The sequence below is a fragment of the Podarcis melisellensis genome, assembly GCF_964234715.1.
Source record: "Podarcis melisellensis genome assembly, chromosome: 6".
NCBI lineage: Eukaryota > Metazoa > Chordata > Lepidosauria > Squamata > Lacertidae > Podarcis > Podarcis melisellensis.
In genome coordinates, this window is record NC_138538.1 from 18,775,415 (window position 1) to 18,793,162 (window position 17,748).

A 17,748-nucleotide genomic window follows, 5' to 3' on the forward strand; every position below is an offset into this window, starting at 1 on the left:
TATCTGGGGTGTCACGCCACCCATAACGCAGGAGCCAGGGGAGGAATGAGAGTCAGGGCAGTCTGAGGAAGACTGTCTCCTAGAACCAGGAGGGGCTTGAAAAGGGAAGAGCAGTGATGACGTCCATGCAGGAGAAGTCTCAGGTTGCAAGCATGAAACCCTTCAGAGGAAGGAATATAAGCCAGAGGGTGGAGCAGGGCTCCACTGTTGCTATGACTGCTTCACAGGGCCTAGACCTGTGGACAGCTACCTAGAGCCTCAACGTGTGTGAGCTTGTGCGTATCTGGAGCACTGTAGGAGCTGCTATAAGTGTTTCACATAGAATCAAAGAATTGTAGAGTTGGAAGGAACCCCCAGGGTCATCTAGTCCAACCCTCTGCAGTGCAGGAATCTCAACTAAAGCATCCATGACAGATGGCCATCCAACCTCTGCTTGAAAGCCTCCAATGAAGGAGAGTCCGTTCCACTGTCAAACAGCTCTTAGGGTCAGAAAGGTTTTCCTGATGTTTAGCTGGAATGTCTTTTCTTGCCATTTGAAGCCATTGGTTCAAGTCCTGTCCTCCAGAGCAGGAGAAAACAAGCTTGTTCCATCTCCCATGAGACAGCCCTTGAGATGTTTGATACTTGTCAAGAAAGCTTTAACTATCAGAAGTGTGTCTTCCTTATCTGGGACAGTACATTTCACTAGCTTCATATAGTTAGGATTGCTCTGCAAGTAGGATTTCTACGTAGCCATCTTTTTATCTGCCAGGTTGGGTTTTTAGCAGCCTGAATTGTATTCCTGGTGGCTCCCTTGTCCACGATCTAGGACAAGAGGAGAAGTCTAACCTTCCACTTTTGAGTGCTCAAATCCCGGCAGGTGCACAAAGAACATTCCATAATCGGTTGCAACAATCTGAAGGCTAACAGACTAACCCAACTACTATATTATCTTTCCTGGTAAGGCTCCACTGGCTTCAGCTATTGTCTTCCAAACTGCTGGAGCCTATGGATCTTGGCACCAGACATTGCTAAATTAATAAGCTATTGCTTCACAAGTCTCTGATCCCCAGCCAGTTGCTAACACCCTGTTAGGTAGGCCAGGCACATACATTCCGTATAACAGGGAACTCTCCTTGTCATTGAGAAGAACCAGAATTCTTAGCGGCCTGCCTGAGCTTGAGTTGACCTAGATTGGGAAGGTACAGATTAGATCTGTACCTTCATTCTGGGGACCCAGGTTCTGCACTGCATTCGCCAGGCACACACCAGAACCACTTCAAGGCCACAGTAGAAAGCGCATCTCTGAATAAGCCTCAGGCCATCTCCAGACCGTACATATTTTATGAGAGGGATTTGAACACATACTGGCAATTGAGGCTTGCACAATTTATGTGGATTGCAGAGCTCAGTTACACAATAAATTCACTTTTTAAAAAATTGACTTTTTGCAGTTAGGAAAGTGAAGGGGAAATGCAATGAAAAGTGTGAGGATGAATGATTAATGGGGAGATTTGTACACCTTTCATAAGCAGATGAAGATGAGTTTGCCTAGAATGCTTGGTTTCTCTGGTGAAAGACAAGTAAGGGCTTATCTGCTTTGTCACAGTGAAGGCTTCTCTAGATAACATATTTATTGAGAGTTCATCCTGCTTTGCTTGCACAAAGCTTATGTGGAGGTTAGTCAATGCCCAGTCTTTCCTGAACATCTGATTTGGTTGCACAGTTATAAGACAATGAACATTCCTTCTGATTTCATCCTGAGTTGCGTGCACAGTGCTTACACACCTTCTCTTTAATTATTCACCCATAGCACATTTTCTACTGTGTTTCCTCATCACTTTCCTAACTGCAAAAAGTCAGAGTCTTTCTTAAGGTGGATTCGTTGTGGTAGAGGGATTGAGTATTTTTATCCAGTTTAAGTGATCAAACCTAACTTTATGGCATGCAGTTGAATCCCTCCTGTAAAACTGGGGCCCATGAAGTCCCTTCCCCACTCCATGAAGTGGGGAAGGAGATTACCATTCCCCCCCCCCCCTTGAAAAGTCCATAGAGCTGAAGGAGGAAGTTGAAAGAGTGGTGCACTTTCCGACTTCCTCTTCCAGCTCTGTGTGCTTTTTAAGGCTTAGATTAATTTTACTGGGTCTGACTTTTACCCAGATCCCTCGGGAAAGCAAAGTATGTCTGTGAGCTTTCACTCTTTCTGTCTCTCAGGGCTGGGAATGATCCAAAGCAGAGACAAGAGAAATGACCAGCTGGGCGGCACCCATGGCACTTTCTCAATAATCTGTAGGAGCCTATGGGCCAAAAGAGCTTACCAACGAACTTTATACTCTGCTTATTATCGCTGTGTCACATATTAATCATGGCCCACTTCTTAAGCTCCCATTAAGCCATCAGTCCTTTGGGAAATATATATTTGACTACATATACTTTAACCAAACTGCGAGAGGCAGTGGAAGACAGGAGTGCCTGGCATGCTCTGGTCCATGGGATCACAAAGAGTCAGACACGACTAAACAACTAAACAACAACACTTTAATCTGATTATACCTTACCATTTGCCATCCTGAGCCCCTTTGGGAGAAAAAAGTGGGATATAAATTTAATAAAAGAAATAAAAGAAAAGAAACATGATGCATTTATGCAGATGGGTAGTCATCTTAGTCTGTTGTAAGCAAAAAGAGTCTTGTGACACCTTATAGACTAACAAATTTATTACGACATAAAGTTTCATAAACTGAACAGAACATAGGAAGACAATTGGTCCATGCAGCTCACTGTTGTCTAAACTGACTAGCCCTGGGACATTCCCAGCCTACCTGGAGGCAGCAGGAATTTAACCTGGGATTTTCTTCCTGAATAGCTGGTGCTGTATGGCCTCCCCCTTGAAAAATCACAGAGACCTTTCACAAAAATAGTGTTTGCCCTGGTAAACTAAGAAAGACATACAGCGGAGTAAAAACTTGTTACCTTGATTCAGGCCACAACTGAAATAGCAGCGGCTGTTTTCAAGCCCAGCGTTTGTGCAAATTGGCTTTCCAGTGCCAGGATGCTTGTGTTATCAACAGCGCTACTTTGTGAAAGGTCCTTGGGACTGTTTTATAGATTTGCTTTAAATGCAATTGCCACATTGCATTTTGTTCCTCTTTGGCATCACGGTTTACACACAAACACACACCCTGCTCTCTCTACATCAATATGGATGTAAATGTGGGTGTGGGTGTGCATGCACACATGTGTCCACACACACACACACACACACACACACAGCCTTTAATGAATTGGCCTCTAGCCCTCAAAAGTTAATACTGTAATAAATTATTTTTGTCTTTTATTCTTGTCTCAAAACTAGACAGGAGCCTTTGGTTAATTTTCATTGATTCCTATGTTTCCCCCTTTGTTTGATTTCATTTTACCTTTGAATCCTGTGGGTTAACTCTATAAGAAGAAGTGGGGAGCACTATGTAATGTTGCATTATCATTATTTTATACAGCCACACTATCAGATGAAGAGTTGCAATTATCACTAGAAGAACAGGTGCAATTCAGTGTTACCTGGTCTGAAGCAAGAGATCTGACCTGTGAATGGTTCCACAACTGTGAAAAGAACATGGGCATCTTGGTCTTCAAACACTTTTGCTTGAAACTGAAGCAAGACTCCATTTCTAAAATAAATTTTAAATCTCTGAGACCAGACTTGGGATCTTAGGGTGAAGAGCAGGAGGGTAGGTAAGACAACGAAAATAAATAGGAGGAGGAGGGTGGAGAAAAAGAAGAAAGCCCTATGAATCCAATCGGACTCATTTAGGAGGTCTTGGTTTTTTATTATTGCCGCTGTAAAGCTGGGGGAGCTGCTGGATGGTTTTCCTGCCTCAGGTGACTATTTTTTTATTTTATTTGCTGCCTTTGGGAACAATGCACCATGACTGGAGGCAGCAGGGGAGGCGGTAGTTAGGGGTTGTCATTTGTTGCTTTGCCTCAGGTAGCAAAATGTCTTGGGCCTGCCCCAGAAGTGTCAGCTTAACTGTGGGTTTCTGGGGCTGTGGGTGCCATGCACTGTGCATGGCCCTGGCACCAAAATTTGCAGGTTCCTTCATAGGGAATTTTGTGGGTGCTCAGGGCCCCAGGGAGTTCACCCCTATGGCCTGCCCTGACCACATCCTAAAAAAGAAAAGATGATTTAACGCCAGGGTGGCACTGTGGGTTAAACCACAGAGCCTAGGACTTGCCGATCAGAAGGTCGGCGGTTCGAATCCCTGTGACAGGGTGAGCTCCCGTTGCTTGGTCCCTGCTCCTGCCAACCTAGTAGTTCGAAAGCACGTCAAAGTTCAAGTAGATAACTAGGTACCATTCCAGCGGGAAGGTAAATGGCGTTTCTGTCCGCTGCTCTCGCTCGCCAGAAGCGGCTTAGTCATGCTGGCCACATGACCTGGAAGCTGTACGCCGGCTCACTCGGCCAATAAAGCGAGATGAGCGCCGCAACCCCAGAGTCGTCCACGACTGGACCTAATGGGCAGGGGTCCCTTTACCTTTTAGGAATAGGAACAGGAACTGAACAAAAGACTCAGCCAGCCAGCAGATCCTCGCCCCCTCAGTCCCCTGAGAAGGCTTGGGCACCTTTCTTTATCCCTGCAAGCCTCCTTCTGTTTTATTCCAGCCAAGTAACTGTTTCATCATGTTGCAAAGAAACATTTTTTCCCATTGCAGCACTGCAACGTTAATTTCACCTCATTGACATATGCATAAATCTGGCTTGTAAAACTCCTGTGGACACAGATCGCTGGCAGCCCAGCGTAGGAGGTGGATAAAGTTTATAAACTTTAGCATTGGTTTGCGAGAGCCCTGATCGCCGTTACTGTCATTTGAAGGCCGATTTGACGATCTTCCCCTGATACTAATGAATTGCTGTTGCAATCAGATGACAAACCCAAGGTATTTATAGAAAACAAACACGTCCCCATGCTTGTTTCGAAGGCGAGGACAACTGTAATTTACAATGAGCTGGTCTTAACAACAGCTGTACTTTCTCAATCCCTTCCTTTGAATCTTCACTCTGATTGGCTCACAACTGTATAGGCCTGGGTTAGGGAGCCAATCAGAAAGCAGCTTATTTAATTTTTTTTTAAAGTCTCTGTGTGAAAAGTGAATGGAATTTAGGTACGTAGTGAATTTGCAGCAACAATTTTCTGTGCACTGATTCCTCAACATATAAAACTGGCTGGGAGATATATCCTTAACTGAAGGGGCGGGGGGGGGGGAGAGATTTCTGTGAAAGCATGCAAGCTTTTGAGGAAGACAGAGCTACTCATGCATTGTTCTACTATATACGTAACTTGAAAGTTTGCACTGTTCTCAAATGTTTTGTTAGTCCCACACTGACCAATTTCTGGCCCAGCTTAACTACAACAGCATAAACCACACATCCCAGTTAAACTGATCCTAGTCTGTGTTAACTCCCTGGTCTGGGGTTATTCAGGGCTCCTCCAGCTGAGCTGAATCCAGTGGATCTTACACCAGTTTAAGTCCTGAAAAATGGATGTTCCAGGGGAATGGAAAAGGCAGGATTGAGCAGAGGAGATTTATGCTGGACCCTAACTGTGACCTGGTGACATAGCTGTCAACTTACAGATCTGAAAATAAGGGACCAGCAGCCAAAATAAGGGACCTGCCGCCTCACCTGTTCCAGGCACTCCAGCCTTCCTGTCCTCCTGCAGTCTGATCAAACTCATGCTTGGTAGCTTCGAGAACACTGTCCAACCAACTTTGTAACCAGAGGTTCAACTGAATAGAATCTGAATCACATGCACCACAAGGCCTATGCAGCCTCAACTTAAGATGGCTCCCCGGCCTGGCTTTGCACTGCAAAGTTTGCAGCAGCACGTGCAACAAAATGGCATCCAACATTCAAAAAACCCCTCAGCTTGCATTAACTAGCCACACACAAGGCATGCAAGCTCCACACACACACACCCCGTCGTTTATAGACTTCTTATTGGGTGAGCAACACAGCCAAGCAACACAGTTGGAGCCTCCCTCCTCCCTGTCCGGCAGGGAGGGAGGGAAAGGTGCTGCTTCCTTTGAAATATAAGGGACATCATTTAAGGGACATTTAAGGGACATCCATCAATAAGGGACAGCAGCAGGACATGGCGCTGGAATAAGGGACTGTCCCTTCAAATGAGGGACACTTGACAGCTATGCCTGGTGACCTGGCAGAACTTACACAAGTAAAAGGTAAAGGTACCCCTGACAGTTAGGTCCAGTCGCAGACGACCCTTGGGTTGCACATTCATCTCGCTCTATAGGCCAAGGGAGCTGGAGTACAGCTTCCAGGTTATGTGGCCAGCATGACTAAGCTGCTTCTGGTGAACCAGAGCAGCGCACGGAAACACCGTTTACCTTCTCGCTGGAGCAGTACCTATTTATCTACTTGCACTTGACGTGCTTTTGAACTGCTAGGTCAAACTCTGTTTTAAAGGCTTATTAAAGGCTTAGAACAGGGGTAATTTGCATCAGCTTAATTTAAGCTAGTGTAAATCCTGCTGGCTTCTACTCAGACATGTTTTTCTCTGCCAGGCTTCAGGTGCCAAAATAATTTCGACTAGCACTTCAGCTGGTACCCTTGCATGAGGATATTACCTGAAATCCCACCTTAGGCAGATAAATGTCTTGGGCCAACCTTGTCTACCAGAAAAGGTTTGGGAGTACCCTTAAGGTGGAACAAATCTGTATATTCTTTCATTTATTCTCATATTTTAATCACCAGAGAGATGGTGGCATTTGAATTTGCTGCCTCTGACACCAAAATATCTGAGCTCATTTTTGCATCTTTGCAGCAGGGAAGAAAGACTAAACAACCAGAGCTGGTTCCTCCCACTTCTGACTTTGGAAAGGGTACAAGAGCACGAAGTCAGTGGAGAGCTGGCAACTGTACACACGCCCAGCACTTTGGTTATCCACCCACAAGGTTCTCATTCAGGAGAATGTGTGTTCTGTGGCCAATCCCTGTGCCATCTTTCTGAGTGGATCAAAGGGGAGCGCAATTGGGATCTTAGTCTGGCCGCTGTATGACATCCCAGTTTTCCAAGGATGATCTCCCATGGATCTTGGCAACCATGTTGCACCTAGACATTTCCTGGGGAGTTCCTTTTCTTGCTTGAGGAGTCCTTGCCAGCAAGAGCAGCAACTTCTGCATATACCTTTGTTCAATGCTTGTCAACTCTTGTCTTTATGATTTATGTGGTTTCCCCCTGACTTTAGGGCTTGATCACAGATATGCTAAAACGGTGCTGGCTTGCGATCTGACAGGTACTGGATTTGTTTGTACTTTTTTGCAATTGGATTAACATAACTTTTTGTTTCAAAGGTATGACCATCAGCACTCCATTCAACATGAACATTGGTCCATTGAAGTCTCACACCCTGGTCCTTGGCCTGCTTGCTCAGCCTGCTGAGTCCAGGGGGACTTACTCCTTAGTAAATGTGTATTGCAGTGCAAGCGTAGGCTGTAGTCCTAAGCCCACATACCTGGAAGTGGGTAGTCTCACTGAAATCAGGACTCATCTTGGGGTGCTTAGGATCAGATCGAACCTGCTTGTTCTCAATTCTTCAGCTCAGAAAACGCCCAACATTTATATAACTTCATGGAGTTACCTGTTCTTTTCAAGGATACCTTCCTTATCACCTTGTTCACTTCTGCAGTGGTTCATTGGCATGTTCTTTCGGCTTCTTGCAAAAGCAACTGGCACTGATGACACCTGAGAAGCTATCCCATATTCCTCTGTGTATTACTGATGATGGGACAAAGCTAACCAGCCGAGGCAGGGTGAAGGGCTCTCTGTTGTGAGACTGCCTGAACTGGCTTTCCAAAGGTGGAAGCAGCATTAGCCAAAGGACATCTTGGTGTTCCAGCAATGCTTTAGAATTATTTACGTGCCTATTTGGAACGGGACATGTGTGCCAATTTGCCAGGAGTCTTGAGGCGCTGTGCCTTTGTGCGCGTGCAAAGGAGAGGGGAGTTTTTCAAAACAGCTCATCTCATAATGCTTAAGAGGAATATGCCTGAAGGCCTTTTGGAAGGAGACATGCCTTATCTTATCCAGGCCACACCTGGGGGTTCTAATCTTCTGACCTCTCTCTCCCAAGCCTGCTTATCCCCTTTGTACTCCATTGTCATCATTTGAATTCTTGGCCCATTCCCACATATCTTATTCTGTCTGGCCTTCTTGGCCCTGAGCAGAAAATGGGCTAGGAGAGAGGACAGGCAGTCTGATTGCTTCAGCATCCCAGAGGAGATATATATGTGTGAGTGCAAGGCCATCTCCCTCAGGACCCACCCTCTGCAAATTGTTGCTTCCTTTCATGTGCTAGCTTCAGGATTTCTCAAAGTCCCCCAAAGTTGGCCGAGTCCCAGTGGCTGACAGATTTATTTATTCCGTTCTAGGGTCTTCTTTTTTTCTCTTCAATGAAGTCTAATATGCAGGAGGATGGAAAGACTGAGTGCTAAAAGAAGAAGCCTTTGCATAGCTGGCCCATTGTACGTCAGATGAAGGCGAATGTTGAAACCTCGCGTCGTAATAAGGACTTTCTCAACCCCATTTATTTGGGGAACTGAGGCAGTCCCATTAAAACCATCAAAGACTTACTCCCTTGTTGTGGGTGCAATGGCAGCACTTGACCACAACCCAAAACGAGGGTAATTTTTGTGTCCATTGATTTTCATTGGGATTACACAAGCCAGCCCTGCATTTGAGGACTTCTTCCATTCCAAATATGGGTGTGGACACAAACCAGGCACTTTTTCACATGGATGGAAAAACTACAGCTGTGCCTTAGACCTGTGCTACGCAGAGACAATGAAGAGAGAGACAGCTCCTACAAGGGGTGTCTGTCTGTGCTACAGTCCTTACCAGGCTAGTCGGAGATCGGATTCAGCAGGCTGCATCCGAGAGTTGGAAGGAAGGGGATTGACTAGCAACATTCAGTAGATCCGGGAGGAATTTATGCAATGTGACTTAAATGGCCCTTTCCACCTCCCTCTCAGTTCCCAAGACATGGACTGGTCCAATATGAGCTGATGTGGCAGGTGATGTCCCTACACAACAGCTCTCCGAACAAGACTAGCTCTGGTCAAACCTTCCCTGTGGTCTGAGCATCAGCAACACTTATGTGAAGCCCAGTTCTGGCCCTAAACGTTGCATGTCTTTGTGGGACACAGAATGCCCTCTTCACGTAGCACAGGTCTAAGGCACAGCTGCGGCATGATGCATGTATGTGATCAGTGCCATAGCTGTCAACTTTCAGATTTGAAAATAAGGGATCAGCAGCCTCACCTGTCCCGGGGACAGTCTACGGGATATCTAACAATCCTGGATAGCAGCGGGAAATGGCGCTGGAATAAGGGAATTTCCCACAAAAAAGGGAAGGTTGACAGCTATGATCAGTGCAGTTTTTTGTGTTTTTTTAAGTATATCCCAACTTTCCTCCAAATAGTTCATTCAGTAAGCTTCAGGACTGTGTGGTGGGATTTCAGCCTGCCCCCCAATCCCAAGCAGTCACCTCACCATACACATGGAAATCTCTGCACATGGGCTCTAGGAGATGGGACTGTGACACAACTTGGATGACAATGTAAAAGGGTGGGGGGAGGTCCAATAGTTTGCTTTGCTTGTGCCTAATGATATTCCACATATTTCCAAAGAAATGAATGAATGTACAGTGTAGGCTTAAACATAATCAACCTAGGATTACTGTCTTTAAAAAAAGATTCCTATATATAGGTAGATTTCTAACATTCTCTTGAGTTTTTCTTTTCAAAAGTAAAAAAGCGGGGAGATTGATTTTGAAAACAGAATAACCCCCCCACATTCACAATGGCGCAAGAAGAATGCACTTGAGAAAATGATGCAAGATACTTGGTTTATTTAAATATTGAGGGTGATATGAAACCGCGGTGGCCTGCTTGCACAATGGTTTGGTCTCATACAAACAGGACTGTTGCTTCCACCTGAAAACTGCCAAACCCTGGAAAAAGAAACCTGCTCTGGGGTATTTGGGGGGGGCCCTTCTGCTTTAACTTACATCAATCTAATTCAAAATATGTTTTTTTCTTTTTAAATAATTATGACTAATTAAGCATTGCTTGAAAAACACAAAGAATGACCTAGCTAGCATGTATACTATATCTCTCATTCGCACACTTGCGTGTGTACACACTTTTTTATGAATCTCTTTGCAATAGGGGAACCTGCAAATTCACCTCCCTGAGACAGGTTAAGTTAACTGATCTGAAAGCACATTATAGGAAGCTAATCAGGTCTGGTTCTGATCAGACCAAAAAGAAGGTCACCTGAGAATCCATTTGTGCCACATTGAGTTGCATGCTGGGTGAAAGTTTGTTTATAAATGCAAAGAAATGAATAAAGAAATTATTGCTTACATTCTGTTTTAGATTTATGAGACTAGTTACACAATCTTCTTAAACCCATCTGCTAGGAAATATATTTCAACGTAGCATATTGGTAAAATCACACACAGTTTATTTTATCAGTGCACAATTGTGTTCGGAAGGAGCCTTAAGTCTATTGTAGCAAAAACTTTAGTGAAGAAGTCCGCTTATGCTACAGAAACTCTGCTAATCTTTAAAGTACCACTTTAGTAATTTTTGTATGATGTAGTCAGCTGCCTTGGGCTTCTTTTTGGATAAGAAAAATGGGCTACAAATAATCAGAATGGGGGGAAACCCAAGATTTTTAAATTGATTTTGCTGTGGTAACATACTAACAATTGTTAATACCTTGAAATTGTAATCTATGTTTATTAATTATTAATTATTATTATTATTATTAATTTATTTTTTAAAAAATAAAAAGAATGTATGTGCATTCATATTGATATTTTGGGACATAGGGAAGGCAACCACAAGCCATTGTTGAATGGAGAGAAATAAGGCATTAAATTTATTTGGGTCCACAAACCTCCAACACCACAACAAATGCTACTACCGACTTCAAGATAATATAACGTGCCCAGTGGTGAGATGGAATTTTTAATTGTTTGAATCAAACCATTTTATATTTTTTTAAAAAAAACAGATAAGGTTGAGGGACTAATTTACACTGAACTTTAAATTAACTAGCAAGTACTGAAATATATATATAACCACTATTATAAAACCCGGGAATCTAGCAGTCTAGCTCCAGAGGGAGAGCTAAGCACATACTTAAATCTCTCCTACTTAAGTAAATTAATTTTAAAGTGCCTAACCCTGCCTGGATCACACCTGGAACTGTGTCTTTAGTTCTGAAATAACTTATTACATAAGTGCTAGGCCAGAAGAGGGATATCAGAAAAGGCAAAGGATAATTATTCTCTCTGTTAAGAGCCACTAAAAATTGCCTCACCGAAACACATACAGGAATCAGCAAGAAAATCTGTCAAAGAACTGTGCTGTTAGTGTCGTGGAACAAGAGTTGCTTTGGCCTTTTGTATCTTGAGCAGCAGCCTCACATAGTGCACAGCAAACTATTTTCAAGTTTCAAAAGCAAGTTGTGATATAGAAGGACAGCTTGCTATTCAAATAACCCATCCTCAACAAAAAATCAAACGAGCATAGGAAAACCTTTTTAAAATCTAGGCCTTATTGAGTTTAATGAAACACAATTGCAACCTTAAAACCACAACTCAAAAAACTACTTTAGGAACCTTTATTCCCACTCGCTCCCCACAACAGATTTTTTTCCATGAGATCATAAACTGCTTCTGCTATGTGGCATAGGGGACTGCTGTACAAGAAATACAGGTCTTAAAGGCCTCCTGGGCACACAGAGCTTCTTCAGTTCTCAGGATTGTGGCCTGCATTTTGCAACTAAGAAGTTAGCGCTTGCCCCAAGAACCTACCCTTTTACAATACATTGCACCTGAATACACACTTACTCCAAGCTGTTGCTTTTCCCAGACTAAGGCTGAACTTCCCACTTATTTAGGATAAAGTCCCACAGAGCTCCATGAAACCTACTGCCAAGGAGACATATATAGGGTTGCACTCTAAGAGACTGATCCTGTGCATAGTTACAAAGGCGGATTTAGGGGAGCTCGACTGGTTCAGCCACAATGGGGACCCCACAACTATTATTTAGAATGGAGCACGAGAGGCAGGGGGCGTGAAATTTTGGTGTCACACAGGGCACCGCTGAAATTTGAGTCTCCAAGGTCCGCCACCGCCTATTTACTCAGCAGACCAGCAAATTCAATGGCATGTTTTTTCCTAGGAAGCACGCACAGAACAGCAATCTGAGGAGGGCAATAATTTGTGTGAAAACAATATGTTAGATACAAGACTCTACTTTGCAGAGAGGTTGATCAGTTCCGCTTGGGGAACCTGCGGCCTTTCAGCTGCTGTTGGACTACAACTCCCATCATCCCTGACCATTGATCATGCTTGGATCTGATGGATCGGAGATGGAGTCCAGCAAGATCTGGAGGGCCACAGGTTCTCCACCACTGGATACTGCGTCATTTCAGCAAGCCTTTGCCCTTGACGAAGGCCAATGAACAGAAACGGCTCACGCCGTTTTCACATTCCCTTACCTACGCACCATCTGCAAAGCAACATAAAGACATTATACCCTTGTTCTTCTTGGTATGCCTTTGCAAGCCTTTGGGGAGGTCATAATACAGTTTGGCAGACCAAACGATTGAAAGCCTGAACGTAACTGGGCTGTGGACCACTGTAGGTAAAAACCGAGCTCAACTTTTCCATGAAGCTGCATTCGTTGTTAGCGAAAACCTAAGTTTCATCAGCAAGCAGAGAATTAGGAGCTGCTGCTTCTTTTCCCTGAAGGGGATATCGACAAGAGCAATGTTTAGGTCAACAGCCTCCAAGCAAAGTGAATTCTGCATTTCATCAGTGCAAAGGGCAGCAGGGAAGATTTAAAGCTTTTTTCTTGGATATCAGAATTTAGAACCTAGAAGTACTTTAAAAGGGCCTAAATTCATAGTAAATTGCTGAATAAGACCAGCCCTTTACCAAGCTCTCCTCTACACACACACACACACCAACTTCACATACTGTTAACATTTTACTAGCAGTATAGACACATGAGCAAACTATGCAAGGCTAGGAACATTCAGCTTCCTGGTCTTGAGAAATCATAGATTCCACAATCGCTAGCATGAACTTTTGGATATCTGCCTGTCCAGTGCGCTTCCGCTGTGCAAAAACACTGCTTGCTCTCAGTGCACTGGACAGGCAGAAGTTCTACATGAAAATCACTGCTTTTGCCACAGGTTGCCTTGCTAAAGTAAGTAACTAAATAAAGTTGGACGGAAGATGCTAGGCTAGGCATGCTCTATAAATAAAGAACACTGGAAATCCGCACGCCAGAGGCGGGGGTTAATTGCCTTATTTTTACCTGCAATTAACACACTTTGCATCTAATTCACTTTAATATGGTAGCTGCTAGGCTTGGGGGACATAGATCTCACTTATTCTGCAATCCCTTCTTTCTGTTGTTGTTAATTGCCTATGCGAGAATGTTGCTCAAGATTGTCAAAAACAAGTTAGTTTGACATTTAAAAGTATAACATCCTTTTTTTTAAAAAAAGCAATGAGATCCGAAAAATTTGAACGCCTTACTTGGCATCTGTGTTTTGACACTGTATCGTTCTCAACCTAATCTGTGTCATGAGGCTTAGAAACTTCCCCCGCCCTTAAAACTAAAATCTGGGCATTCACAAAAATGGACTGCAGAGAAGTAGGCTGCCCACAACTCTTTCAGAAATTCTGGAAAAGTTTTGAAATAGATATGCCTAAAGAATTTATTCCAACCTTTCCTGATGAATGTATTCTCAGCATAACCAGCTCAAATGTATCCCTATGACACACAAATCTATCTTTTTCTTATTCCTCCCGCCCCCCCAAACCTCTGCAGTTACTTAAACAGATCAGAAATATTGGTTTATCACACCAGGAAAATAAATGAGAAATAAAGGAAACAAGACCCATTATGTTTTTGTCATCCCCTTATACGTTACCTGCAGTTCCAGGTCTCCCCAATTTGTAGTCATTCACAAGCAGATAGACAGTTTCAGCAACAAGGCAGTGAACTGGAAGAAGTGACTGCTTTGGTTCCAAGCTGGTTCTCTCGGGAATTTCTGTTGAACGAAGAACTGGAAGAAATCTATATTCTATTTCAGCCGCTGGGACCCCACTCAGTTATTTTAATGGTTCTAGATTGCCCCCCTCCCCCCCTTGATATAGTGGAGGGTTAGCACCTTGAAGAAAACAAGCTCTCATTTTCCGTCCTGACAATAAAGTTTTATTAAAATTGTTCATTAATGCTTCATGTGTAGCAAGAATGCATAGATCCCAAAATATACATATGTCTTTTTTTTCTCCTTATAGAAATAGACCATTCTTTATAATAAAAAACAACTGTAGGAACATCTTTAACAGATTACTCAATCCATGACTGACAGTTACACGACGTTGCATCATGTGTAGCCAGCTTTTCCAGCCATGTTTTAAAGATTGCATCACTCTGGCCTCTCTTTCTCTCTACTTTATTCTCTCTCTCTTCTTAAATAACACAAGCATTCAACCCAAAAAGAAAAAAGGGGGGGGAAGGGGGGGGACCGCTGCAAAGACATCAGATCGGAAATTAAGTGGCTTGTGTCGGGTTTGCCGTCACCTTTTTTTTTTCTTAGAAAAAAAACAGTAACAAGAAAAGTTGGAGGGGGTAAAAAAAAAATCACGATTCCTCCATGAGGTTTGCAGAGGTAAATGGAAACCGCCAGGAGACTCCCCGCGCCAGCCGAAGGAGTTGGACAGCACGTAGCTTAGAGCGGAAGGCTTCTCCCACCTTGAGCGCGCGAATTAAAGGTGAAATAATAAAAATAAAAATGATACGCATTCATATATGTAAACCCTCTGGGCTCGCTCTCTCCCTCGACTTCTCCCCCACGATTCTGCCTCCCCTTGTAAGGAGCGGGGAGACGCGCGTGTACAAACCCACCCCAGATCCCACCGCCCCCAACCTCGCCGATCCTTCCCCCAAACTCCATGCGCCGCCTGCGCCCCCCTGCTCCCCAACTCAACCCCCTTCCCCCCTCAGCTCTCGTCGGGGGTCGGTTGGGGGTCAGCAGTGTCCGGAGGTGGCCAAGAGCGGCTCGGGCAGCTGTTTGAACAAGTTCCTGAGCGTGCTGAGCTCCCGGGAGAGCTGGTCCACTTTCTTTTGCAGCCTCTCGTTCTCGGCAGTCAGTTCCAAGACTTTGTGCTGCGTCTCCATGTTGCGCAGCTTGGCTTTGTCGCGGCTCTTGCGCACGGCGATGTTGTTCCTCTCGCGCCGCAGCTTGTACTCCTCGCTGTGCTTGTCCACGCACTTCTTCGACTTGTGCTTGCCGCCGCCGCCGCCGCCACCTCCGCCGCCGCCACTACCGGGGCCTGCCGGGTAAACGCCGCCGCCGCCGCCACTTCCTCCTCCGGCCGAGGCGGACTTCGAGGAATCGGACGGGTTCGGGGTGCCCGGCGGGCTGGAAGACGACGACGTGGAGAGGTTGCCGCTGCTGCCGCTCGGCACCGACTGGTAGCCCAAGTAGGAGCGCACGGTGCTGCCGTAAGGAGAGGACATTCCCCCCAGGCCGGGCCCTGCGCCGCCGCCGCCGCCGCCCTCGTCCTTGCGGGGCCCTTTGCAAGAGTCCAAGTGCTCGAAGACCGGCTCCACTTTGGTTTCCACCATGGGCGGGTAGCAGCCCAGCAGCGTGCCGGCCTTGTGGCCTGCTTGCCCGACGCCCGGGTGGTGGTGGTGGCCGTGCCTGGCTAGGCTGATGTACGCGTAATCGGGGTGCTTTTTCCCGCCGCCTTTATAGTCCTGCTCCGAGAAGAGGTCGGAGAGAAAATCTTGGCTGCTGTTCCCGCCGCCGCTGCTGCTGCTGCTGCCTCCGCTGCTGCTGCAAACCGGCTCAAAGTTGCCCCCTGCTGCCGCGGAAGGAGGCGGCTGTTGCTGCTGCTGCTGCGCCTGTTGCTGCTGCGATGCTAAAGGGTCCAGGTAAGGGCTGAAGTCGATGGCTCTCTCGTGGTCTCCGACGGTGAGCTCGGTCATGGAGCGGCCCCCTGGAGCCCGGGGGTGCAGCTTGCTCAGAGCAGCCAGACAGTCCGCCTCGTAATAGAAATTAGCCACTTCCATGGATTTAAAGGCCGGCGGCTGGAGCGGGAGGCATGCCTGGTCCCAGGCTACCAGGCGTTGCATGAAAGCAAAAGGAGAGGCGGGGAGCAGACGGGGAAGGGGGCGAGGGAGAAAGGGGGAGTCCCGGCCCCCCGGAGCTGCTGGGGCGGTCGAGTCGCTGGCTTCAGACGGCGAGCACGATCGGTCGCGCAAAGCCCTTGCGTTCTTTGGAGAGGGCTCCTTTCCCCAGCGCGCCCGCTGACCGTCCGCGCCCGCAATGCTTCAGAGACTCCGAAGCTCCAGGCTCTCCTGGACCCCGGTGCTGGTGCTGCTGCTGCGGCCGCTGGCTGCCGGGCTGTGTGGCTGCGGGTGAAGCTCGCTGCGGACCATCTGGTTGCTCCGGGTGCCGCGCCGTCGCTTAAAAGTCTCCGGACTTGGGAAAGTTCCTTTGCGCGCAGTTATTTATAGGGGCGGCGCGTCCCTTGGCAACGGGACGTCACGCCTAGCTGGCTGGCTGCCACGAGCTCGCGCAGCGCACGAAAGCGCCTCGCCCGCTGGCTGCAGCCTCAAAGGAGCGCACTCCGAGTGCGTGTGGACCTCCCGGAGCCTGGGCCATTCATAATAACAACAACAAGGCGCGGATCGAGGGGAGGGGAGGAGGGAGGCATGGGTGGATTGGGTTTGGCCCGGGGAGGGGCTTTATTCTCCCCAGCCGGGACAAAGTTTTCATTTCAAGTCGATCGATCTGTCTAACTCTCTCTGTGCGTGTCTTTACGACGCTGCTTGGATCTTTCCAAGGCAAGAACAGGCGATGCGACCTTGCAGCCAAATCCACCGGCTCTTTTGCAGCCTGGTCCTGGGAGACGCACACTCAAAAAGAGGAACCATTTGTCCAGTGTGTTTCATGTTCAAGATGCACACTCAAGATTGTTTCCTTTTGCGTCCTGGTCCGTGGAGTTGAGTTGGGCTTACTTACTCTGGAGTAAACGTGCTGAGGATTGGGGGCTCAGCAGGGTAAGGAGGAAGTTCTTCTGAACAGAGTGGAGCTTCTGAGGAAGGAAGGGTCAGGATCAGAGGAGGGCAACAGCAGAGCCTCTTTGCTTTCAGTGCAGCGGGGTTTAAAATCTGTTTTAGGCTGCAATGCTAAACACACGACTAGGGACTAGACCCACTGAATACAGCAGGGTTTTTTCCTTTCTTTAATACCTGAGCCTCGGTTTGTGCACCTCAGGGATTCTGAGCGCAGGAACAGAGCCAGCTGTGTTTCACGTTGAAGCAAATGAGGAAGAAGTGTCCACAAGTGCAAAACTGAGGCCAGTGAGGCAAAGTTACTCAAGTTTGGGGGTGAGATCCTGCACGTTCCATTTTAGAACCCTGAGCCTTTTCTCTCTCCCCTTCTCTTTCACATGCTTCAGAGATGGCCACCTGTTTGAGGAACGGGAAGAGAAATCACGTAAGGGAGCCATGCCCTAGACTGGATTCAAAGGAGGGTTTTAATGGGCCTCTGGAAGTGACTGGAAATGGTCATTGTGTGTCTGTCAGCCTTTAAGGCTTGAGCATGTCTGGGCATCGCACCACTTGCCCAGTTAGACCTCCTTAATCC

General features: G+C 46.3%; 1 protein-coding gene across 1 annotated transcript; it reads right to left on the reverse strand.

The window, feature by feature from the left end:
• Positions 1-14,277: 14,277 nt before the first annotated feature.
• Positions 14,278-16,714, reverse strand: CEBPB (CCAAT enhancer binding protein beta). Its single transcript, XM_081917183.1, has one exon. The coding sequence runs from the start codon at positions 16,227-16,229 to the stop codon at positions 15,120-15,122; it is 1,110 nt and encodes a 369-aa protein (XP_081773309.1). The 5' UTR covers positions 16,230-16,714; the 3' UTR covers positions 14,278-15,119.
• Between the last annotated feature and the right edge of the window lie 1,034 nt (positions 16,715-17,748).

What these genes read in the sequence shown, in the direction of transcription:
- CEBPB (XM_081917183.1), bottom strand. Translation starts at nt 16,229, where the DNA reads ATGCAACGCCTGGTAGCCTGGGACCAGGCATGCCTCCCGCTCCAGCCG.